A 23524-nucleotide genomic window follows, 5' to 3' on the forward strand; every position below is an offset into this window, starting at 1 on the left:
TCATTCCAACGCTGTGCCATGGCAGGGATGCCACCACTGGCCCAGGTTGCTCAGGGCCTCACCCAGCCTGGCCAGCACAGGTGAACCCATGGAAGCCGTGCTCAGGCTCTGTGCGGAAGCATTTGTGTGTCCTGCCCCCAGGAGCTGCCTCCTCCTCCTCCCCTCCATGTGCCCATGCCCAGACTGGACCCACTTTTTCTCCTGGCAGTGCCTGACTCAGCTGTTGGTGCTCCCAGCCTGTCCTGCTGGCACACCAACGCCCGTGGAGCAAACACCTCGTGGCTGTGAAACGATGCCCTGCAGGAAAGCGCTGCCCAGCCTGTCAGGTGCCTTCCCCGAGCTGCTCAGGCTGGCAGAGCCTCCCTGGCACACGGAACCCTCCCTGCAAGGATCACGCATTCCCTGGCACGGGCAGAGCCCTGCTGGATGCAGCTCTGGGATGGGCTGGGCACGAGCAGGAATGTTGTGCCTGCACGTGTGGCTATGGTTCTGATGATGTGAGAGCTACCAGCTTATCTGGGCCTTCCTCTCTGGTTTTTTAAGTGCATTTCAGTCTTTATTTAGATGTTTTAAGCTCTTGCACTAGATTTTACAAGCTGGTGAACACTGGCAAAAGTATTTCTCCCACAGAACTATAACCACACATCCCCAGTTCAGTATAAATATATGGTTGAACTAACATTAATGCACATCATCATTTTATCAATTACATAATAAAAGAAGTTATCAAGTATCCAAATATTAAGTTATGCATCTTGAAAGGCATACAAAATATTACAGAGCTCTGCCCAAGTCATAGCAGAAACTCGAGGAGAAAAAATGAAAAGAAAATAAAAAGATCACACTTTAAACAAAGCAATAGTTGGTAAACAACTCTCAATAGGTACAGTCAAAGAAAACCACAGGATTTTTCAGAAATTTTCTGATTAAAAATTTTTAGCTACAATAACAAAGCATTTCTATGTTTTAAGAAAACATTTACTAAAGTAAAGGGCATATTCCACACTTCCTGTACAAGACAAAGACAACACTTTAGCAGAACCATTGCGGAGCCCCTCGTGTGCAGGGGACAGGCTGGGGGATGCAGGGGGTGATTCCAGCCTCACCCATTCGTGGAGGTCACCCCTCGGATCCAGGAGCTGCTCCCGGGTGCCTGCAGGGGCTGTTCCCTGTGAGCACCGCGGGTGTGGCACAGCCAGAGTGCCAGCACTGGCACCAGGCCGGGCGTGCTGCCGCAGTTCCTGGGGCTGGCACTGGGACGGGAGCAGAGGCAGGGGCAGCATTCCCAGATATTCCCAGCTGTGGAAAATGCTCGGTGGGGATGGAGCACGGGGACAAACAGAGCTAGGAAGCAGCTCTGACCCTTGGTGACTTTTCCCAGGGCTGAGCAGGAGGGAGCTCCCGCTGGATTGCTGCCCCAGACCCTCTGTGGCTCATCCCATGGTAACATCATGGATCATGGAATGGTTTGGGTTGGAAGGGACCTTAAAGCCCATCCAGCTGCACCCATCCCATGGGCAGGGACACCTCCGCTGTGCCAGGGTGCTCCAAACCCCATCCCTTGCACAGCTCTGTGCCACACGTGTGTCTCTGTAGTCCTCTGTCCCTGCAGGGACGCGGCTCTGGGAATGCCCAGCCATGGAAGAGCCCCTGGGAAGGGACCTGCAGGAGCAGCCTGTGCAGTGCAGGCCCACACGGCAGGGAGCATGGCTGACTCACTGCAGCCCAGACACTGTGGGAGGGCTGGTTTCAGCCCCACCAGGCTCCCAGTATAACCAGTAGTGCTCCTGGCTGGTGCCTCGCTGCCAGCTGCAGCAGAGGCTCCACCCAGGAGCCTTCACCAGCCTGGGAAGAGCTGAGGGTTAAAGAAGACCTGAGTGCTTCGGCCTGTGTGTGTCCAAGTGACATTCCTGTGTGGGTGGGGCTGGCACCTGCCTGTGGATCCATGTGTGTGTCCCCTCAGCAGGCCCAACACCTGCTGGCACACAGCAGGGTGGCACAAATGGGGACACAGCCAGGGCAGGTGCCTGATGTCCCCCTGAGCTGCAGTGAAGTGCCAGGAGCAGCTGGGGAATGTCACAGAATCATGGAATCTTCGAGGTTGGAGAAGCTCCCTAAGATGCTCCAGTCCATCCGTTCCCCTGCACTGCCCAGGACACTGCTGAGCCATGTCCCCAGGTGACACAGCTGTGTGTCTTTGAACTCTGCAGGGATGGGCACTCCACCCTGGGCACCTCTTCCAGCACCTGACCACTCTTTCAGTGAAGAAATTTCCCCAATACCCACGCTGAGCCTGCCCTGGCCCAGCCTGAGGCCGGTCCCTCTCCTCCTGTCCCTGTTCCCTGGAGCACAGCCCGACCCCCCGGCTGTCCCCTCCTGTCAGGAGCTGTGCAGAGCCACAAGGGCTCCCCTGAGCCTCCTTTTCTCCAGGCTGAGCCCCTTCCCAGCTCCTTCAGCCTCTCCTGGGGCTCCAGCCCCTTCCCAGCTCCGTTCCCTGCCCTGGACACGCTCCAGCCCCTCCAGGGCTCTCTGGCCATGAGGGCCAGAACAGGACACAGCCCTGGAGGTGCCCCAGCAGGGCCAGCACAGGGACAGGCCCTGCCCTGGTGCTGTTGCCACACTGGTTTTGATCCAGGCCAGATGCCCACGGCCTCCTTGCCCCCCTGGGCACCCCTGGGCTCGTGTCCTGCTGCTGTCACCAGCACCCCCAGGCCTTTCCCCTGGACAATCCCCAGTCCTGGAGCATCCATGGGGTTGTTGTGACCCAAGGACAGGACTGGCAGCGATGCCCCTCAGGTGAGGGAGGAGCAGGCAGAGAAACCTCCCCGAGCCGTAACCGTGGAGACCAGAAAGGTAATTGGGGAGAGAGGAGCGCTCTGCAAGAGGCTCCTGCTGCTGCATTCAGCCACGGAGCAGCGCTTTGAGGTAGCTGCCGATTTCCACATCAAAAGAGGAAGCTGAGAAAAGGCAGCCCAAAGGTTGTGGCTGAACTGTGCTCAGGTCCTCGCCCAGATGGCAACTGGCCTCGGCAGATGGGGTGGGACGGGTCCCTGGCAGCTCAAACTGCCTCCCCGCCGAGCCCGCGCTCACCCGGCCCTTTACAGGCCGTGGGGAGGACGGACACCTCCGGATGACAATTTGTGACATCCTCAGGTAGCTCTGAGATAGGACTGGAGACCTGTCAAGTGTTGGCTTTGTGGGGGAACAGCCAGGGGGATGAAAGCTCTGCGGGCCAGGGACCCCACCTGTGCGGGGGAGGCAGCACCTCTGAGGCCTTCTCTGCCATGCTGGGGCTGTTCTCAGCTTTTTGTCTTGTGCTTTGTACCCCTTGGCCTTGTCCCAGGGATGGGGATGGGCACTGGGAGGGGAACTCAAAACTCCAAGGTTCCCTCCCACCATCAGACATTTCCATGTGCCCACCCCAAGCAGGATGGAAGGAATTCCTTCTGAGCCAGGGAGACAAGAAGCTTTCTGCAGAGCTGGCTGAAACAAATCAGAGTTTTGCAGGCCGAAATCTCTTTGGCACAGCAGATTTCAGACCACAATCATCAGTTCTAGTTCCATCTCCTTCTGCTTGTGGAACTGGGCCTGGGGAGATGAGAATGGGGCACAGAAGGAGAAAGCAGAGATGCTGTTCCACAAGGGATCTCTCCTTGGTCCATCCTCACCCTGCACGGCTGAGCTGGGGATATTGGGAGAGGAGGCTCAGCTGCAGCAAGCCAGGGTGACAACAGCAATTTGCACAACCTGTCAGCAGGACAAAGTGGCTCTTGAGGTCCTGCTGAAGGGGACGGGCATGGCCTGGTCCCCATCTGCTGTTTGTTCCTCCAGCTCTTTTCCTATTTCCCAGTTTGTCTGCACACAGCCCTGGGATTTGGCTCTGCAGTGCTGCCTTTGCTAGGTTCTCAGGAGCCTGACATGTCCTTTTCCAAACCCCACAGAGTCCTGAGCTGGAAGTGACCCCAAGATCCCTAAAGTCCTGCCCAGACACCCCAACAATCCCCCCTGTGCATCCCTGGCAGCGCTGTCCAAAGGCTCCTGACAGCCTCAGGGCTGTGCCCGTTCCCTGGGGAGTCTGGGCAGTGCCCAGCACCTCTGGGGGAAGAACCTTTCCCTGACGTCCAGCCTGACCCTGCCCTGGCCCAGCTCCGTGGTGCTCCCATGGGGACAGCTGCTCTGGTGCAAGGGATGGGCCCAGGGTGGGGCCCTGCTGGGGTCCTGGAGCTCCCATCACCCCTGGCCATGGCATTTCCCACCAGGAAGTTGTTGGCCAAGTGCAACAGAACCACAGCTGATTTCCACAGAATCCCAGACTCACAAAATGGGTTGGGTTGAAAAAAACCTTAAGGATCACCTCATTCTAACCCCTGCCATGAGCACGGACACTTTCCACTATCCCACCCTCAAACACTTCCCAAGCAGGATGGGGGGAATTCCTTCTGAGCCAGGGAGACAAGAAGCTTTCTGAAGCTTGGGAAGATTTGTTGCAGAGCTGGCTGAAACAAATCAGAGTGCCACCAGAGTTTTGCAGGCCGAAATCTCTTTGACACAGATTTCCAGCAGATTTCCAGGTTGCTCCAAGCCCTATCCAACCTGGCCTGGGGCACTCCCAGGTATGAAACAGCCACAGCTTCTGTGGGTGTGCTTTACACCTCCTCCAGGGACATGGGGGTGAGGAGCACATCCCACATCCAGCATCCAGTGAAGGATGTTTCTTCCAGTGAAGAATTTCCCAAAATCCACCCTGAGCCTGCCCTGGCCCAGCCTGAGGCCGTTCCCTCTCCTCCTGTCCCTGTTCCCTGGAGCACAGCCCGACCCCCCGGCTGTCCCCTCCTGTCAGGAGCTGTGCAGAGCCACAAGGTCCCCTCTGTGGCCATCCCACGGTGCAGGGAAGGCAGGAACAGGAACACCCCGTGCTGCTGCTCCCAGCCCAACGGCAGCAGCCAAAGCCCGGGCTGTGCCCGGGAAGCTGGGCCGGGCTGCAGACCCTGGCATTGCCAGAAGCAGGGCACCGAGCAGCGGCCGGCTGGCCCCGCTGGGCTGCAGCCCACACCAGCAGCCCGGGGCTGTGTATTAGCCGTGAATTAATGTCCTGCAGAGACTGGGAACCGGGATCATGCGGGGATTAAAGAGGCATTACCCCTTTGTTAAAGCTGATGTTTTTGGGATAATCTGGAAGCTTTAGCTAATACATTATTACAGAAACTCCTTCAATCACAGCAGCAGACAGTAAGCAGATTTGGATATTACTGCATAACTGCGCAGGGCTGCTGCTGCTGTTCTTCCCTGCTCCCCTTCCTGGGCAGCACCACAGCACAGCCAGGCCTGGGAGCTCCCCAGGGACCCGTACTGGCCTTGTCCTCGAAGAGATCCTGCCTGGAGACGCTCAGCTGAAGGGTGGCTGTGTCCTGGCCAAGGTGCTCAGGGCTCCTCTGGGGAAGTCAGCAGCTCTGGAGATATTCCAGGGGCTTTGTCCATGGAGGGGAGCACTGGGAGCTCCAGCCTAGATAAGTGGATCACCAGTCAAGCAGCAGGAAGCATCCCTGGAGCAGGGGGAAGCTGTTGCTGTGGCACATTTCTCCCTTGGTGCTGCTGCCCCATTGGAGGCTCTGCTGCCTGGAGCCCAATCCTGCTCCCTCCTGGTTGCTCAGGAGCCTCCAGAGCTCTGACAGAAGGAATCCTTCCCCCATCCCAAGGGGACGGCAGCCCCAGGATTTGCGGCTTTGGGAAGGAGCCATTTGGATGTTACTTGTCCCTGTTCCCAGTGTTCAACACATGAAGGACTTGATGGGTGGCTTTGGCACCACATTCCCAAGGCTCACTGGGGCTGTGGTGGAGACACATTCCCAATTTTCTGTGTGACCCCAGGTGTGACCCCATGCCAGGGATGGTTCCCTAAATCCCAATCATCTGTGATGGGATGGTTGGGAACACAAGCATTGTGTGTCCCACCCTGCAGGGATTCCTGCCTGCTGGCAGAGCAAGCAGCAGGAACTTCAGCACTTCCCACCCCTCCACAAAGGCTCATGGAAATGGGAAAGGTTCTCATGGAATCATGGAATCATGGACTGGTTTGGGTTGGAAATGAAAGCTCTTCTCATTCCAAGCCTCTGCCATGGGCAGAGACCAGGATGCTCCAAGCCCCGTCCAAGTGCCCTGTAAGCCTGGCAGGAGCCAGAGCTGGATTTAATCTCAGTCCCTGCCCTAGGTTTGGCTCTGATCCTGCCTCCCAGGGTGCTGTGACTCCCCCAAGGCAATCCCAGAGACACAGAGCCATGCCTGGGGTCAGAGCAGGAGCAACTCTCACTGTGCCACATTTCCTGGGACACGGAGATGGCTCCATCCCAGACCTGTGGGAATGGCAGGGACTGGAATGTGATGGGACCAGGGCTCGAGCCCCTGCTCAGCAGAGCTTTGGGAATACTGGGAAGAGAAACAGGGAAAGTTCCTATTGCTCTGATGGCAGATGCATGACAGGGAGCCAAATGCTGTGGAGAAAACTGGGATTAAACCACAGAGAGCCGGGAGAGAGGCGGGGAGAATGCAGGGGGTAAAACACAGGATGGAAATCAGGACACAGAGGTGGCTGGGAGCACACAGAGCACAGGGAACACAGGGAAGGGGGGAAGTGTGGAAACACACAGCCAAACCCTGGGAAAGCCTCATGCAGGAGCAGAAGCCATGTTCCCAAACCCATCCTCCTCCTCAGGCAGGGAAGCAGAGGCAGAGATGGAGGAGTCACAGCCACGAGGCCGGAATGCACCAAAGGCAGCAAATCCCCTGGCCCAGATGACACATCTGGAGCCCTCCAAGAGCCCCGAGCCCGGTGATGGAGCTCTCAGCAATAACACACAAATTCACATCCTCCAACTACGGCACCGGGGGCACTAAAGGCTGGGCCTACATTTGAAAGCAGGCCCCGGGGTGTGCTCGGGCTCACAAACCAATAAGCTTTGCTTCAGCGTGAGCAAATGCTTGGAACAATTATGCAGAAGCGTAATTAGGAATCTTGGCGAGCAGGGGCTCCTGAGCTGCCGTATCCAGCACTTCAAACGAGCACACGAGCTCCTGGTTTCCAGGCTGGGTTATTCCTGGGGCTGCTTCCCCCCACGGACACACCAGCCGTGCCCGTGCAGCAGCAGGCACAGTTTGGGCCAGGATGGAGGGGTTGGCAGCAAGGAGAACTGTGAGCAGAGCTCAGGGCCAGCAGGACCATGTTTAAAAGGGTTTAGGATCTACCAAGCTCCTGAAGCCCACCCTGAGAGCTGCAGGTCCCACCCAGCAGAGCTCAGAAGGCTCAGGGCCAGCAAGACCCAGTTTTAGGGGGGTTTAGGATCTACCAAACTCCTCAAACTCACCCTGAGAGCTGCAGGTTACCAGCTCAGGGGGGCTGCAGTGCCAGGAAGATGCTGCCAGAGGTTGTTGTTTGCTTCTGGTGAGTCTTTTCCTCCTTCAGGGCCCTTTTTGCTCCTCCCCATAGCCAGACACCAATTGCAGTGAGCCCCTGGAAGTGTTCAAAGCCAGGCTGGATGGGGCTTGGAGCAACAAAGTCTAGGAGAAGATGTCAGCCAAGAGGGTTGGAATAAGGTGGTGTTCACAGAATTCACAGAATCACTGGGTTGGAGAGACCTCCAAGATCATCGAGTCCAGCCCAGCCCAAACACCTCAACTAAACCCTGGCCCCCAGTGCCACATCCAGGCTTTGTTAAACACACCCAGGGACGGGGACTGCACCACCTCCCCAGGCAGCCATTCCAGTTTAAGATCCCTTCCAGCCCAAATAATTCTGTTATTAGAATTCTGAGAACCCATGGTTCTAAAAAATGTGCAGATGTGGCACCTGGGGACATGATCTCATGGTGAACGCGGTGGTGCTGAGGGAACTGTTGGACTTGATGACCTTGGAGGTTTTTCCAACCTAAACAATTCTCTGATTCTGGGATCTAAATCCTGCAGATCTCCCTCACATCGGTGACATCCGCCAGGAGCTAAAATCACCTCATTGCCTCAGAAAACCTGGCTGAAAGAGAAGGAAATGAAGCCCAGCCCTCCAGTGCCCACGGCCCTGGCAGTCCCCTGAGGCACCAGGGTGTCCCTGCAGGGCTGGGGCTGCTGCCTCCCACTGCTGCTGCTCTGGGGTTTATTTTTGTCCTGCTAACAATAGGATTGCAAACCAAAACTCAATTATGGGATCCTCTGTTTCGCTTCCTCCCCTCCCACTTTCCTAAAGATGTGGAGTGGCACGGAAAGGTCCACAGGGTTTTAAATACCTGACTCAAGCTGGAAAAAAACACAAAAACCCCCCAAAAAAACAGATGAGAAAGACATTTCTGTAATGTTTTTGGTGACAGAGCTCCCTGGAAAGCACCTTTGGGATCACCCTGATGCTGGGGGTGCCCCTCTTTGTGTGCCTGTTGTTTGGCAGCGGGCACAGGGGAGCGTTTCTGCCCCAGGCTGTTCTCGGCAGAAAGGAGAGCAAGCGCCTCCCTCCAGGGCTTCCTCTGCCTGCCTGGTGCCCCGGGGCGTTCGTGCACCTTCCTCCGGAGCTTTGGCACCTCCGGGACTGCGGGCTGGGAGTCCCCATGCAGCTCCCTCAGCACCAGCCCAGGGGCCTGAGAAGGGAAATCAGGAGGGACCCCCGCCCTGGCTCTTCACTGCTGGAAAAGTAGGACAGGTCTCGCAGGCTCTGCCGTGCTCCTTCCATCAGTCCCAGCATGTCTCCAGTTGATTCCTGCCAACCCTGCCCTCTCCTGCTCCACCAATGTGATCCTCAGATCCGAGGGAGCCCCGATTTCACTGCCCCCGCTTCGAGCTGGGCCTGTCTGGTGCCTCCCAGGGCAGCCGTGGGGTCACACACAGCCAAAGCAGGGCAGGGAAGGGGGACAGGAAGTTCCCAGCTTGGGGACAACTCCTTCACCCACCTGAAAAACCACTCAGGAGCCTCTTGGTGCTTGGTGAGGCACCTGCACCCCCTGGCACCCCCAGGAGGGACCAGGAGGTGATGGACACCCAGCACCACCATGGATGTGGTGCTGGTGTCCCCGACAGGGGTGGTGGCACAGCAGTGGAGGTGGCACAGCAGCAGTGGGGCACAACTGCTGTGTCCTCCCTGTCCCTCCTTGGCTTTCTGCAGCTGCCCCACCCCACATCTCTGGGAGGTGACGCCGTGGGTGTCGTACACGGGCCAAGAGCTGCCACCCAGAGCAGCCCAGCACAGGCTGTGGGGCAGCCCCTGTGTGGGGCAGGGAAGCAGGAGGGGGCCCAGATCTCCTTCTGCCCCAGATTTCTGCAGTCTGGTGCTGGCTGTGCCCCCACCTCCTGTCATCGAGCGCCCCGGTGACACCAGCACTGCTCCTTCTCGTTCCTCACACTCCAGAGGGGCTGAGCAGCTCCCTGCCCACTCCACAGCACCCTCAGATGTGCCCTCAGCCCTCTCCAGTGTGAGTGGTGCTGCTGCAATCAGGCCAAGAGGTTTCATTTTGTGAGCAAAATTGTGAGCAGATTCACTCCAAACGTCTCACTGCGAGCCAGCCCAACACTCTCCAGGGATCTTCCTTCCTCTGCTCCTCTGCCCCTCCCTTGGTGTGCCTGGCACAGCCCTCCCTAACCCTGGTGGCACTTCCCACCTTGGCTCCACGTTGGGCACAGCTCAGTGGGATTTGCTGGATGGGGACCATGGGTTCAGTTTCCTGCAGCTCCTCCCAAAGGATGCAGCTCCCTGTGACCCCCCTGTGCCATCTCCATGCTCAGTCCTGATTTCCTGAGGGCTTCTGGGTCAGCTCATGGTGGTTTTGCCTGGGACCTCAAGCTGAGGTGGCTCAGAGATCTTGTTATCCCATGACAGTGGGATCTCATCATCCAAATCTCCCCTCCAAATTGTCTCATTCATTTTACTCCTTGCTGTGGAGAAGACCCAGACACCAAAAAGGCTTCTGCTTCTTGGCCTCCATGTCCTGCAACTAAAAGTCTCTGTTGTGTTTGAGGCCTTGATGACTCTGAGCCAGGATAAGACTGGAGGGTCAGGGCCAGGCTCTGGCCACAGGAGGGGTGACAGGAAGAACATACCACCCATGATGAGACTGTCCCCGTCATTGCAGACTGTCCCAAGAGCCTGCTCCATACCCTCTCCAGCCCCTGCATGGCTCTCAGACCCAGAACTCCCTGCTCCCAGTCCATTCCTCCCTGTCCCGAGTGCCTGGAGGTGCCCAGCCCATCCCCAGGTCTCAGACAGCCTCTCTCCAGGTCACCCCACCCCATCCCGAGCCTGGCAGAGGGCAGGGCCCAGTCCCATGGCAGCAGGGCCAGCTTCTGTCCCGTGCCAGGCCACCAGTGATGCTGCTGGTGGCCACGGACTCGTTTGCCTGCTCAGCTCTCAGCCCGTGGCTGCCAGGCTCCCAGGCATGTGGGCTGCAGTCCCTCCTGGGGGCCCGTGCACCGTGCCAAGGGAGCTTTTCTTATCTTCACAGGAATGAAAACCTTTCTGAAATCAAAGTGCTTGGGTGGCTTTGAAGAGTTTCCTCTGGAGATGAAACAAGGCTGTTTGTGAGCGCCAGCAATCGCTGCTGAGCTGCAGCTCCAGGGGACAGCGGGCTGCTGGGCAGCACTGGCCAGTGGCCTGGGGGTGCCCTGGCCTGGCCACTTCGGCCACACGAGCCGCCCTCCAGGCTGGAAGGTGCCCCTGGTGCTGAGCCCACCAGCAGCGAGCTGTTCTGGCTCATTCCCACGCTGGGAATTGTGTGCCATGAAAGGCAACCAACAAAGGGACGGGGGAGAGGATTACGTGGAGATGCTGGAGATGTTCAAAGCACACCCTGCACTGCGAGGGGCTGCTCAAATCCTCCAGGCCCCAGGGCCCACGGGGCCCCTTGGCAAGGGAAAAAGGAATTCAAGGGCCAGAGCAGCAAATGAGCCTGGAGAAAAACTGCCCCAGGCTGGCCTGATTGGCATTGCTGGACAAGGAGTGGATGTGGAGGGGCCAGTCCTGCAGTGGGCCTGGGGACAGGCAGATGTGGGCACGTGATGTGGCACTCAGCAGCACAGGCTGCAGCTGCCAGCCCGCCCTGGGGAGCAGAGAACGCCTGGCAGGCCGGTGTGCATGGAGATTATTTGTTGTTTGATATTTTCCCTTCAATGCTTTTGTCCTAAAATAAATACACAAAAGTTCAGGGCCCTGCAGGTTGTGTCTGTTAGGGACGGTGGAGTCAGGGATTATTTTGGAGTGATCCATGTTGTTTGTTTACCAGGATGGGCAAAGTCTGCTGTCCCTGCTTGCTCCCACTTCCTCAGGATCCTTCCCCAAAGCTGCCTCACCCTGTCCCTGCTCAGCCCTGCCACCCTTCCCTGCTCCCACAGCCTTCCTGCTCTGGGAGGGCGCGCTGGCCTGTGTGGCACCCAGCAACGCTGCTGGCTCTGGGGACAGACGGACTTTGTCCCCCTGCAGGACTGCAGGTCCCCGCTGGGTGCCAGCCTGGGGTGGTGGTGCTGAGGCCCAGGGGGAAGCAGGATGTGCTGTGAGCTCTGTGCCATTGCCCTGGCACCTGGAGACAGCTGGGAGTGATGTCCCATGCCCCGTATTCCACCACTGCATCCCAGGGTCAGCACTGCCACTGTGCCCCACCCCCAAGAGAAGATCCCCACCAGGATCCCCCACTCCAGCCATCCCTCTGAGGCTCCTTCTCTCCCTCGGGATGGGCTGTATCTGATCTTGGCTGGCCTTTCCTGCGGATCCCAGCTTGTCTGCCACTTGTTTAGCCCTGCATTCCCCTTCGATCCTCACCCCAGGGCCTCTGGATTTTGACCTGAGAAGTGTTGGCTCCAGGATATTGCAGAGCAAACACAGAGTGGAGATAAAGGGGCAGCATCACCCCCTGGGAGCAAACACAGCCCCAGCCCTGCAGGGGTCACTCAGGTCCATCCTGCTGCCACATTCCCCACCCCAGCCCCTGGCTGGCCCCGTGCTCCTGCCACGTGCCAGCTCCATGGGGATGACCTGCCCCCAGAGCCTGCCCTCAGCGCATTCCCATTCCCCCTTCCCCATTCCCAGCCCGTGCTGCCCTGCTCTCCCCCATCCCAGTGCCAGGGCTGCCTGTTCCTGCCCTCCATGCCCACAGGGATCTGTTCCTGCCCTGCTGGTGCTCGTGGCACCTTGGCTCCCTGTCCCCCTTGCCTCCTCTGCTGTCCCCATGCCCTAACCCTGCCCTCACTCTGTCCCTGCCATCTGCTGCCAAAACCTGAGCTCTCCCCGCTTCTGCTGCCCTCACCACAGTCCCTGACCTGCTGTTGTCACCCAGCACCCTCCCATGGTCCCACCTGTCCCCAAACTCTACAGAACTCTGCTGGCCCCGGGTCCCTCCTTGCCAGGGATGGGGGATGAGCCTCTCCCTTTCTCCATGCCCAGAGCTGCTCCTCTCCTGCCCAGCCCAGACTCCACGGGCAAGTCCCAGCCTGAGCAGAGGTTTCTGTGTGTCCCATCCCCGTGCCAGTCACGGGCAGGGCAGGGCAGGTCTGGTCTCCTCTCCCTGAGTCTTCTCCTGCTCCTTTGGGCCGCAGGATCCCCGACAGCTCCTGCTGAGAGGATGTGGAAACCTCCCTTCCCCGGTGCCTGCTTGCTTGTCTGCAGGGCTGGACCATCTCCCAGCAGCAGCTGGAGTTGGGATTTCAGGCAGGAGACCGTTGGACCCGAACAAAGGCAGGAAATGGGTGCAATTCTCCTTCGCAGGAGGAATGAATAGCAGATCCCTGGAGGAGGCGAGGCCAGCTCAGGGAGCAGCAGGACGTGAGAAACTCGGCTCATTCCTCCTAAGGCTGCACTTCCTGAGAGCTTCCCCCTTCCTGCTGCTCTCCAGCCTCTCCCCAGCTCTGCCAGAGCCTCAGCAGCCCCAGCAGCAGGGCAGAAACCACCAGAGTCCTGGCTGGGGTGCCTTTGCAGTTCCCAAACCTGCCCCTGCCAGGCCATGGACAGCCTAAGGGGCCAGGGGACCTGAACAATGTGATTTTTGTGGGTGACATCCCCATTTTGGATTGAGATGAGCTTTAAGGCCACTTCCAACCCAAACCATGCTGTGATTCCATGATTCTGTGACCCCACCTCTTGTGTACAGCCCCACTCACTCCTTCCTTATATCCAGGAGCAGGGATTTGAGCATTTTGGGACTGAGAGTGCCAGGGGCAGGGAATAGGAGGGAGGCCACCACAGCCCAGGCCACTGGCACGGGCACAGTGCTGGGAACAGCAGGAGCTGCCCCTTGGGGGCGGCTCCCAACCTGAGGAAGCTGTTGGAATATCCCACGGGTTTTCAGCAGCCTGGGAGTGCCAGGGAAGCTCCTCTCCAGTCTGAATCCCAGGATCAGCTCAGACACTGAGCACCAAAGCTCCATCAGCCCCAGGGTTTAATTTTGGAGCTCTGCTGCTTCTTCTTGAGGAGATCTCTGGTGCTGCAGAGGATGGGTGGGGACTGGAGAAACCTTCCTGAACCCTGGAGCAGGGGATTGATTAATCAGTGCTTGAATAATTGCAGGGCACTGCAGACATTCTGCTCCCTGTGGAGGGAAGGGATGAGGTGGAGGATCAGGCCAGGCAGGTCACTCACCCCAGCCTCTCCTCGCCTCAGCCTCAGAGCTGCTCCCAGGATTAAATGGTTTCTTTTAAAAAGTGAGATCTAATCTGGTGACAAAAGCTGCAGCAGTGCTGTGAGCCCATCATCTCCCCAAGAAAAGCTCCTCCAGCCTTCAAATGCTCTCACCACTTGGATGCTGGATTTCAATCCAAGGCTGAATCTGCCTCTCTTCAGCTCCAGCCCTGCTCTTGTTACTCCTTGCTGTGGGATTTAAGGGTTCCCCGCTCAGTTTTCCATGTGGGAGGACACAGGCCAGGTGCTCAGATCACCTGATAACAGAGTTGTAGCAGCATCACGCCCCTAGGCCTGGCTTTTCCAGCCTGTGGTCGGGTCTGTGGTGCTCCTTCCAGCTCTCTGGTGTTCCCCTGACGTTCCGAGTGTGGGTGCCAGACAAAGAGCTCCAGCAGGGCGCTGTTCACTGATTTGCAGCCCCCACACACCAGTACACAATGATCCCTAATTACTCTTTCACAGACAAATCTGCATTGCTGGACCAGGCAGATATTCCTGGGAGGGCTTAAACGTAAAGCTGGCTTGGTTGCTGGTTAAAAGCCAGGGTTCCTCTCCCCAGCCTGTACAGGCATGTCCAGAGTCGCTGCTTTCCAAGATCCAGCCTGAGGGCTTCAAATGCAAGCTTCAGTCCCAGATATATTCCGGATATCTGCAGTCAAACACCCCCTGACCATTTAACTAGCTGAAAACATCCTCTTCCCTTTCTGTCTCATCACTCTGGGTGTCATTTTCCAGCTTTCCCAGCAAAGATTTCATCTCTTCATCTCCATCATTGATAAAAATGTTTCACAGCAGCGGACGAAGCGCGGGGCCCCGGGGGAGGGAGGTGGGAATAATGCTCCTTTCTGCTCTCTCCCCATTAGCAGCCCCCTCGGAGATCTGCCAGGGAAGCAGTTTGAATCCATCTCATCTGTGCCCTGTTAATTCCTTCTAATGCAAGTTTTAATCAAAATGTCAGGTGGAAGGAAGTCAAATGCCTCGGAGAGATCCGAGTGTGCTCTATCAACACAAGTGCCTCTCTCCCCAGCCCGGTGATCCTGTCACACGCAGACAAGGTCTGGGTGACAGCCCTGCTGGCCCTGCCACCAACGCTGCCTGCAGCTCCCGAGCCTGGGGACACCACATCACCAGATGGGACTTGTCCCAGGGATCCACGTGTGGATGGAAACCCATGGGACACCAGCGTCCCCCCCTGAGCAATGCCCTCACCATCTTCTCCGAGCCTAGACCCACATTTTCCCCTCATTATCGAGGGAATGCTGCTCCCTGAGGAAGGGGAGGAGCTTGCTGTGATGCTCAGCCCCAATGTCCATCCCAGGAGGAGCTTCCAGCATGACAATGGTGGAAACCATGTGGCCCTGAGGGACGGGGGACAGTGATCCCTGAGGAAAGGTCCCTGAAGAAGGGGATGAGCTTTCAAGCCTGGATGAGGAGATTTGAGATGCTCAGCCCCCAGTGTCCATCACAGGAGGAGCTCCCAGTGTGGCAATGGTGGAGCTCATGTGGCCTTGAGGGACAAGGGACAGTGGTCCTGAGGATGGAGAACAGCTTTCAAGGCCGGATGAGTAAGTTGGAGATGCTCAGCCCCAATGTCCATCCCAGGAGGAGCTCCCAAATCCTGTGCCCTGGGATGTGGGGTGGGCCAAGCGCTGTGGGAGACTGGGGCTCAGGGGCTTCCCCAGCTTGCAGGATCTTTCATCCTCCGTCACCACAAAGCCAGGCCAGATCTGCATTTGCAGCAGCCCACAGAAGCTGCCTCTGTTGTCTTATTTTTGTTATTTTTGAGAGGATATTTTAGCGCTGAGCACATTCCCTCCTGTTGCCATGGCAGCCGTGACAGGGGTTATATACCGTGAGAAAAATACCAAAATTAATGAGTGAGTGAAAGAGCAGCCAAGAGAAAAACAAGGTTAAAAAAAGAGTTAAAACAGTAATAAAAACAATCTCCCAATAATTTGGCAGCGAGCATCCCACAGGCAAGACAGGCAATGAACATGGGAGCCCTGCGGCTCCTCGGTGGATCCCAGCTGGGGCTGGCTGCCTGCAGCCCGTGGCCGGAGCATTGCCACAGTCCGAGGGACGTGCTGGATCCCAGCCCCTGGCCGGAGCATCGCCATGGTCCCAGGGACACTCTGGATCCCAGTCCCTGGCCGGAGCATCGCCGCGGTCCCAGGGACACTCTGGATCCCAGTCCCTGGCCGGAGCATTGCCATGGTCCCAGGGACACTCTGGATCCCAGCCCCTGGCCGGAGCATCATGGTGGTCCCAGGGACACTCTGGATCCCAGTCCCTGGCCGGAGCATCGCCATGGTCCCAGGGACACTCTGGCTCCCACACCATCCCACTGACGCTCCGGATGGGGCTGCGCCCACCCAGCTCCTTCCCCCGCAAACCTGCAGCCCTCGGTGACGCAGGAGGCGAGCGGAGGAGAAGTTCTTTAATGTGCTCATTTCCTCGCATTTGGGTTTTGAGGATCTTTTTGTTTTTAATTGTAGAAACAAGCGGATTGTCAGAACATCTGTGTTATTAGCATTTGCTGCCCAAATCCGAGCTGCTGCTTCTCCTGCGGAGCCCAGAGCTGATGAGAGAGAGAACAGAGGAGCCTTTGAACTCCTTGCAGCAGACGGCAGCCAGGTTGCTGCGTGTGTGTGTTGGGGAGGGGGTATTTATTCTCTTGTAAGGTTCATTTGCTCTCCGTGTTTCCCTTTCTTCTCGCTTTCCCAGAGATTTAGCTGGATGCTCTTCCCTCGCAGGCTTTGTTCTTCTGACAAGGCCCCACTGGCACCACGAAGCAGCTGCCGCTGTGTGATGCCAGGGCAGCCCAGCACGGGGTACCTGGAGCAGCCCTGCACGGGGACCCGGAGCTCGGGGCAAGCCAGAGCCTCCAGCAGCAGCTCCGGGGGCGGCGGCACTGCCAGCCCTGCAGGGGCTCACGGAATAACTCTGCAGACAGAGCTGCAGCCTGAGGGCTTCTTGTTGCTCAGACTGGCTCTGCTTTCTGGGAACGGTGAAGACAAGGTGAGGATGGGTGACTCATCTGGAGCTGGTGCATATACAGGGTGGAATTCTTCCCTGTTAGTGTGGTGAGACACAGGTTGCCCAGAGAAGCTGTGGATGCTCCATCCCTGGAAGTGTTTACGGCAAGGTTGGACGGGGCTTGGAGCACCCTGGGATAGTGCAAGGTGTCCCTGCCAGACAAGGGCGGAATGAGATGGTCTTTGAGGTCCTTTCCAACTCAAACCACTCTGGGATTCTACAATAATGCCCAGGAGAAGGAAGTACAGGGAAAGGCAAGCTTCCTGTCTTGTCAGAGGGCAAGGAGCACTCTGGGAGGGGCTTTCAAAGGCAGCAGGGTGGAGGAGGAAGGCAGAGATGCATGAGGCAGCCCTGGGATGCCAGGCCAGCAGGGACTTGGACATTGTGTCTCCCCAGCTCACCAGGCCACGGGTGCTGCTGGCACTGCGGAGGGCTCTGCCAGGCTGCTCCCCTGGGCTGCACAGAGGTGGTTCCTGAAGCCAGGACACTTTTCCCCTCCATTCCTAGAGCCTGGACCTGTCCCTCAGAAACATGTGTGAGCAGAGGCTGAGGTGACAGTCACGGGTGCCCCACAAATCAGCGGCATCCAGTGATCCCTGTACGTGCCCAGCTCCCCGGCGCTCCCTGTGCCGCTGTCGATCGACTCCTTGACTGCCCCGTGACTCTTGTGAAATGCAAACCTTTGGTCCCCAGCAATCTCTAAAGTTTGCTGTCCCTGCTCCACGGGCAGCCTCAGATCCACGGGGTCACCCCCTCGGTTTCTCCCTTCGCTGCAGCTCTCCGTCCCTCCAAGGAGGGCTGCCAGTTACTGATCCATCAAATCTCCCCTTGTCTCTGGAGAATTTCGTTCCCTCTCCCTGCCCAGCTCATGCTGGATCAGCAGGGCACAGCCTGACAAACCCCACAGCTCCTCTCCCTGCCCCAAAGGTGGGCTGTGACCTTCCCTGGCTTCTCAATTCACATCTTCTGCTAAATCGGCTTCATGTGAATTGACACTCGGAAAAAAAGCCTTGCACACAGACGCGGAGGAGCCGACATCTCTGGAGGAGCAGAAAGTCTGGGAGGGGAGCTGTGCTTCTCCTGAGGGATCACTCGCCAGCCCCTTGTTCCTGCCTAGCGGGATGCAGCCCTGCCACGGCCTGCGCTCGCTTGTTGCCGGGGAAAAGCGGGGAGATTTGGGAGAAACGCACGGCAATTTTGGGGGAAAACCGGGGCGATTTAAGGGGTGAAACAGAGCCGAGCTACTCCGAGCAGGCAGGCGCAGCCTCTAGATGGTGCAGTCATGCAGCCGAGCTGAGCATGTGTGCAGCGAAGGGCGCTGCGCAACAGGTTGGCGTAGCTCAGCGGGGAGACGCGCTCCCATCCTCGCTGCGGCGGAGCGGGAAGGACTTTCCAGCATCCTGGCGAGAAATCCGCGCCGCAACCGGCCCGGAAGGCGGGTGAGGGGCAGCGCCACGGGCTGCGCGACCCTCGGAGGGTGCTGAGGGTTTTGGCAGGGTCGGGCTGCAGCTCCCGCCCCTGGCACGGAGCGCGGCCGCTCCTTGCAGGAGCGCGGAGGCGGCGGAGGCGGCAGGGGAAGGGGCAGCCCTGGAACACGCTGTCCCCAGCCCCCCGGGGACTTCGCTTGGCCAGCCGAGGTGCCGGGGTGAGGAGGCAGCTGAGGGAGAACAGCCTGTGAAAGCATCACAAGGGCGCTGGGAGCTCGCGGGTGCTTTTGGGAGTCGCAGGTGCTCCGTGCCTGCTGCGCCCCGACACCCCGCAATAAATAAAGCCGTGATTCACCGAGGTGTGACGGCAGGGCACGGCGGCCACCCCAGCCCCACGCTGCAGCCAGCAGGGCAGCTCTGCAGCCTGCCCGCGGCCCTGCTGGGCTGGGGGCCGGGAGGGGCGGGCACAGCCCCCGCTGAGCTCGGTCGCACGGAGGGACCCTCCCGGCTGCGCTGGCCCGGCTCCCCGGCCCTGTGCAGCGGGGCTGTGGGGCTGGGAAGCGCCGGCTGGAGGAATAAATGAGCGAATTAATTACTAAGAGCACCGAGAGGGGAGTGAGAAGGGAGACCCGAGCCGCACGTGTGCGGGCGCGGAGCGGAGGGGTCCCCGGGGTGAGGGGCTCCGGGGGCCGCGGGGAGCCCCGTGTTCCACGGGCAGGGCGCCGGGCGCGGGGCCGGCAGCCCGGAGCCGGGCGGCTCTGCCCGACCGCCGCTGCCCGCTCGTCCCGGCAGCCCGGCCGGGCTCGGGATCTGATAAGGAGCCGGAGCTCCACCTCCCCATGGTGGCGGCGGCGAGAGGCGGAGGCAGCGGCGGGCGGGGGGGGGAAGGGGCCGTGCCTGCGCTGCGCTTCCCCTGCACATCCTCACACACACCGAGGGACGGAGGCGGGCACGGACCGAGCTGCCCACCGGGGCTGCCTCCAGCCTGAGCCGCCGCTTCGCCGGAGGAGCCGCAGCCCCGGCACGGGGAGGGGGGCGGTTCCCACGGGACATTTATATATTTTTTGCCCCCCCTCCCCTTTTTTTTCCTTTTTTTTTTCTTTTTTTCTTTTCTTTTTTTTTTTTTTCCCCAGTAATTTTTTTTTCCATTTGGTTTTCATCCGTGGATAACGCTCGAGAGGAGCAGGGGGGGTGGGGGGAGCGCGGTCCCGGCGGGCAGGAGGCGATGGAGCCGCCGCGGGACCAGCGCGCCGGGGCTCGGCACGGAGCGCAGCGCCGACACCATCCAAGTAAGAGCTGCGGCGGGGCCGGGACCCCCGCCCGCTGCCCGGCAGAGCCGCGGGGGGTGCGGGATGCCCCGCGCCGGAGCTCGGCGCTGTGCGGGAGCGCGGGGCCGGGCGGCGGCGGCAGCGGCGCTGGCGAGCATTCCGCTCCGAGCATCCCGCATCCCTCCGCTCCGGTCCGCGCCGGGCTGCGCGGGGCTCCGCGGCCAGCGGGGCGGCTCCCGCTTGTCCCCGGTCCCGCCCGGCGCTGCCACTTGTTGTGCGGCGCGGAGCGGAGCGCGGCCAGCCCCGCACAGCGCGGCGCGGCGCAGGGCGGGCGGTGGTTGCGGGAGGGCGGCTGTGGCGGGGGCTGCGCGTGTTTCGGGGTGTTTATTTTTCCGCGTGGGGGTGGCCCTGGGTGTGTGTCCCTCGTCCAGCGCTGGGTGTGTGCGCCCGCGGGGTGCGCGGCTGCGTGGGAGCCGCAGAAGTTGCGGGTGAGCCGGGAGCCGGCTGGGAGCGGGGCTGTGCGTGAGCGGCGGGGAGCGAGGGGCTGGCAGGGGCGCACGCCGGGGCCGTGGAGGGGTGTCCGCGTGGGGTGCGAGTGACACCGGGGTGCGGGGACGCGAGTGGGGTGCGCGCGTGTGTGTGCGGAGCTGTGTGTGTGACGGGTGTGCGTGCGGTGAGTGTGCCAGCCGCCTCCGAGCGTGTCAGCGGGCTCCGAGTGTGTCAGCGAGCTCTGAGTGTGTCAGCGGGCTCTGAGTGTGTCAGCGCGCTCCGAGTGTGTCAGCGAGCTCTGAGTGTGTCAGCGAGCTCTGAGTGTGTCACCGGGCTCCGAGTGTGTAAGCGGGCTCTGAGTGTGCCAGCCGCCTCCGAGTGTGTCAGCGGGCTGTGCGTGCCCCGCCGCGGAGGCAGGATCCCTGTTTCCCGGTACGCGAGGCTGAGCGCGAAGCCGGTGCCGGCAGAGCGGCTCCCGTGGTTTTGTCACGGGTGTCTGAGTGCGTGTATCCGTGTGTCCGTGTGTCTCTGTGCGTGTCTCTGTGCGTGTGCGCGGGGCTGGCGGAGCCGCCTGGGGCTCCGCTCCCCTCCGAGCCCGCAGCCGGAGCCGGCGGCAGCCGCAGCCTCAGCCCGGGCAGCGCCGCGGGGACCGGGGAGCCTCGGCCGCGGCGGCCGGCAGCGGAGCCCGGCCTCCATCCTCCCTCCCAGCCGCCGCAGCCGGCAGCAGCGGCTCCCGCGGCGCGCTGCGAGGCCGGGGGACCCTTTCCCCCCTCCCCAAGGTCCCCCCAACCCTCCCGGCTGCATCCCCGGAGCGGAGCCGCTCCCGCTGTGCCCGGCTCCCGGCGGCCCTGCCAGGGGGTTTCAGGCCTGCGACATTTTTGCCTTCCCCCAGGGTCCCTCTCCAGCCGGGGTGGAGGGTGGGATGGCGGCGGCAGGGGACAGGAGCCCGGAGTGGCTGTGGGGGACCCACGGCGGGGAGGATGGGGGTGCCGCTCCAGGGAGGCTCTGACAGGTCTCTGCCTCGCTGGCTGCCAGACTTGGAAGGGATGTGGAGAAGGCAGCAAGAGGAGGGAGTGCCTGGGCTTCGCCGGCTTTTCATCAGTGCCCAGCTCCTCAGGGATGATTTTGGGGTGATGCTGTTGCCAGGCCAGTGGGGTTCCTCCTCCGGGGTGCTCTGGCTCCCGGCGCTCGGGCCCAGCCTGCAGAAACGCTGAGCAGCCGCAGTGGCAGCCGGAGCTGGAGCAAATCCTGGGACGTGCAACGGAATAGCCAGGATTCAGCCCATCCGTGCCTTCGGCGCAGGACTGACCATCAGCGGCTGTTTTCTCGGCTAGCAGATCCCTGATCTCCGCGTGGAGCTGGGATGAGCCGTTTGCTGCTTACCGGGATGTCGCTCCAGCTCCGGGTGCCGGAGCAGGGCTGGGGGAGCGTGGAGGGGGGATTAGCACTTGTGTGCTCAGTGCAGGGTTTGGACAGACTTGTGAGCCGTGGCTCCGAGCCACGCAATCAGCCGCTGGGAGCGAGGAGAGGCCGGACTTTGGTGCCCATTCCCGAAGCGGTGCTGCCTCCCGTGGAACGGGGCCAGCAGGCTGTGGGAATCACAGGGAGCACAGGCTTGTTCAAGCAGTTGCTTAAATTCGCGGTGCTTTATAACCTCTCTCTCATTAAGGCTTGTTTTTTTTTGGTGGGGATGGCTGAATTCTGTCGGATTTTGCATGCCACTGTCCTCTGAGAGCTTCCCAGTCATGCATTAAGCAGCGTGACTAACGCCTCTCTCATGTGGTTCAGTCTTTCTCACACACTCCCCGTAGGGAGAATTGTGTGTGCGGAGGAATAGTTGTTTTGGGAGGGGCTTTTATTTTTAAGTGCTCTGTGCTTTGCCAGCAGGTTGGAAAAAGGTGCCTGGCACCAGAGAAGAAAGTGTGGGATGGTCCTTAGATCCCATGGGAAAATAGCCTGGTGCCTTGGACTGGCCCCTGGGAAGCCTGTGTCTCCTGCACAGACGTGCTTGTGAAGGCTTCCTCCTACTCCTCCTCCTCCTCCTCTTCCTCCTCACGCCCAGCTCTGGGCTCTCACGGCTTCACCGTGTCATTCACACCCCTGGGTGCCGAGCAGGATTCCTGACCCTACTGATTCCTTATCCTGCCGAGCCCAGGGCCCCTCGTGCCTTCCAGCACCGTCCCTCAGGCTCTCAGGCCCTCTCCTCCTCGCACCTCCCTGCTCTGCAGGGTGCCTTCCTTCACCTGCAGGAACGAGGCTTGGGCTCAGATTCCAGCCCTGGTTTTGAGGCAGAAATCCTGGGTGCTGGGCCCCTTTGGGTGACACCCTTCCTCCTCCAGGCTGGCACAGGGCTCCTGGCATTTCCTGCTGCTGGGCCCTCTCTCCCAGATCCCTCAGCCGTGTGAGGCATCGGCACTGCCTTGAGACTTTCCCCTTTCCCTGCGATCTTTCACCTCGCACCAGGGCTTAGTCAGGACGTGGCTACGTCACCAGCAGGCAGGCCCAGCCCAGTGCAAACAGCCCAGCGGCGGGCACGGTGCCTCTCCCAGCACGGGCATCCTCCAGGAGCCCTTTCCCAACAGCTGGAGCTGCCCATCTTCCCTGTCCTGACTCACGGCCATCCCCAATGGGGGCGTGGGGCGGGCGGACCTGGGGGCAGGCTCCCCCCGTGGAGGCAGCTGGGTGAGGGGGCTCTGGTGTGAGCGCACCGGGGGGTGGCAGACACGAGCGTGACCCAGGTGCCAGTGCCCCCGCACGGGTGACATCACACACAGCCACAGGCAGCGGCGCCGGGGGCATGCGCGCACGCGGGCACACGCGTTGTGTGCGGCGCACACACGTGCAGGAGCGCGAGCTCACACCTGGGGCACGGGCCCAGAGCGGGCAGGGATGTGCTCCTTGCCCCGAGTGACACAGCTGCACACCCTGCCAGGGCACAGGTGTGATTGTGTGCCTTTGCCTGTGCACACACAGCTGTGCACACCTCTGGAATGCTCACAGTGCACACCCAGCACGGACACACGCACGTGTGTGCACACACTGCCCGTGCTGATGCAAAAATCTGTTGTGTTTCTGCTTGGCTCCTGACCTCCTCCATCCTCAGCCCGGCCCAGGGATGGAAGATGTCCTGCTCTCTCTCCTCATCCCTTCCTCCTGGAGTCACACATCCCAGCGCTGGTGGGGGCAGCTCTGCACGGCCTCAGCCAGCTGGGAATGGCTCTGCTCTGCACAAAGGAAGGGGCAGGACAGGGCAGCAGAGGCAAGCTTGGCTTCAGGGCCACCGTGTCCTCTCCAGGCACGGAGGTGTGTTTTCACTGCAGAGGCAGAGCTCATCTCGTCCATGTCCCCATGTCCATGGGGAAGCAGAGGGGTGGAGGGACCAGGGGCTGTTGGCTTGTGGGAGGTACCAAGGAGGACAGTGCAGGATGTTCCACTTGCTGATGATCCGTGCTGTGCCATGCCAGGCTAACCAGGAAGTGGGCACTTGCACTATGGCACCACAGAGCAGGGCGGTGATGGAGTGCTTGCCCATGGAGCGTTTGTTTGTCCTTGGTCGCAGAGTGTGGAGAGAGGGAGTGATGGGAGCAGAGAGCAGGGTGAGGGGCCCTACCTGCTGTGGGGCCATGGCAGATGTTTGTGGCTGTTCATTTTAGGGCACCCAGTGCCTGGGTTTTTGG

The 23524-nt window shown here is 60.1% G+C and overlaps 1 protein-coding gene and 1 long non-coding RNA gene across 6 annotated transcripts in view; both read left to right on the forward strand.

Annotated features, from left to right (window-relative positions):
• The window catches only part of LOC135280088 (uncharacterized), a 302017-nt gene that overhangs the window by 208367 nt on the left and 70126 nt on the right, over window positions 1–23524 (forward strand). The gene's annotated exons all lie outside the window — the stretch shown is intronic.
• The window catches only part of PCDH1 (protocadherin 1), a 55225-nt gene continuing 49654 nt past the window's right edge, over window positions 17954–23524 (forward strand). For 3 of the 5 annotated variants that reach the window (XM_064388113.1, XM_064388116.1, XM_064388117.1), the window contains exon 1: window positions 19009–19379. In XM_064388113.1, the coding sequence (XP_064244183.1) occupies window positions 19316–19379 (64 nt within the window). In that variant the 5' untranslated portion in view covers window positions 19009–19315. The other 2 variants (XM_064388114.1, XM_064388115.1) reach the window with 2 other exon arrangements.

The sequence above is a fragment of the Passer domesticus genome, chromosome 13, assembly GCF_036417665.1.
Source record: "Passer domesticus isolate bPasDom1 chromosome 13, bPasDom1.hap1, whole genome shotgun sequence".
NCBI classification, from domain to species: Eukaryota; Metazoa; Chordata; class Aves; order Passeriformes; family Passeridae; genus Passer; species Passer domesticus.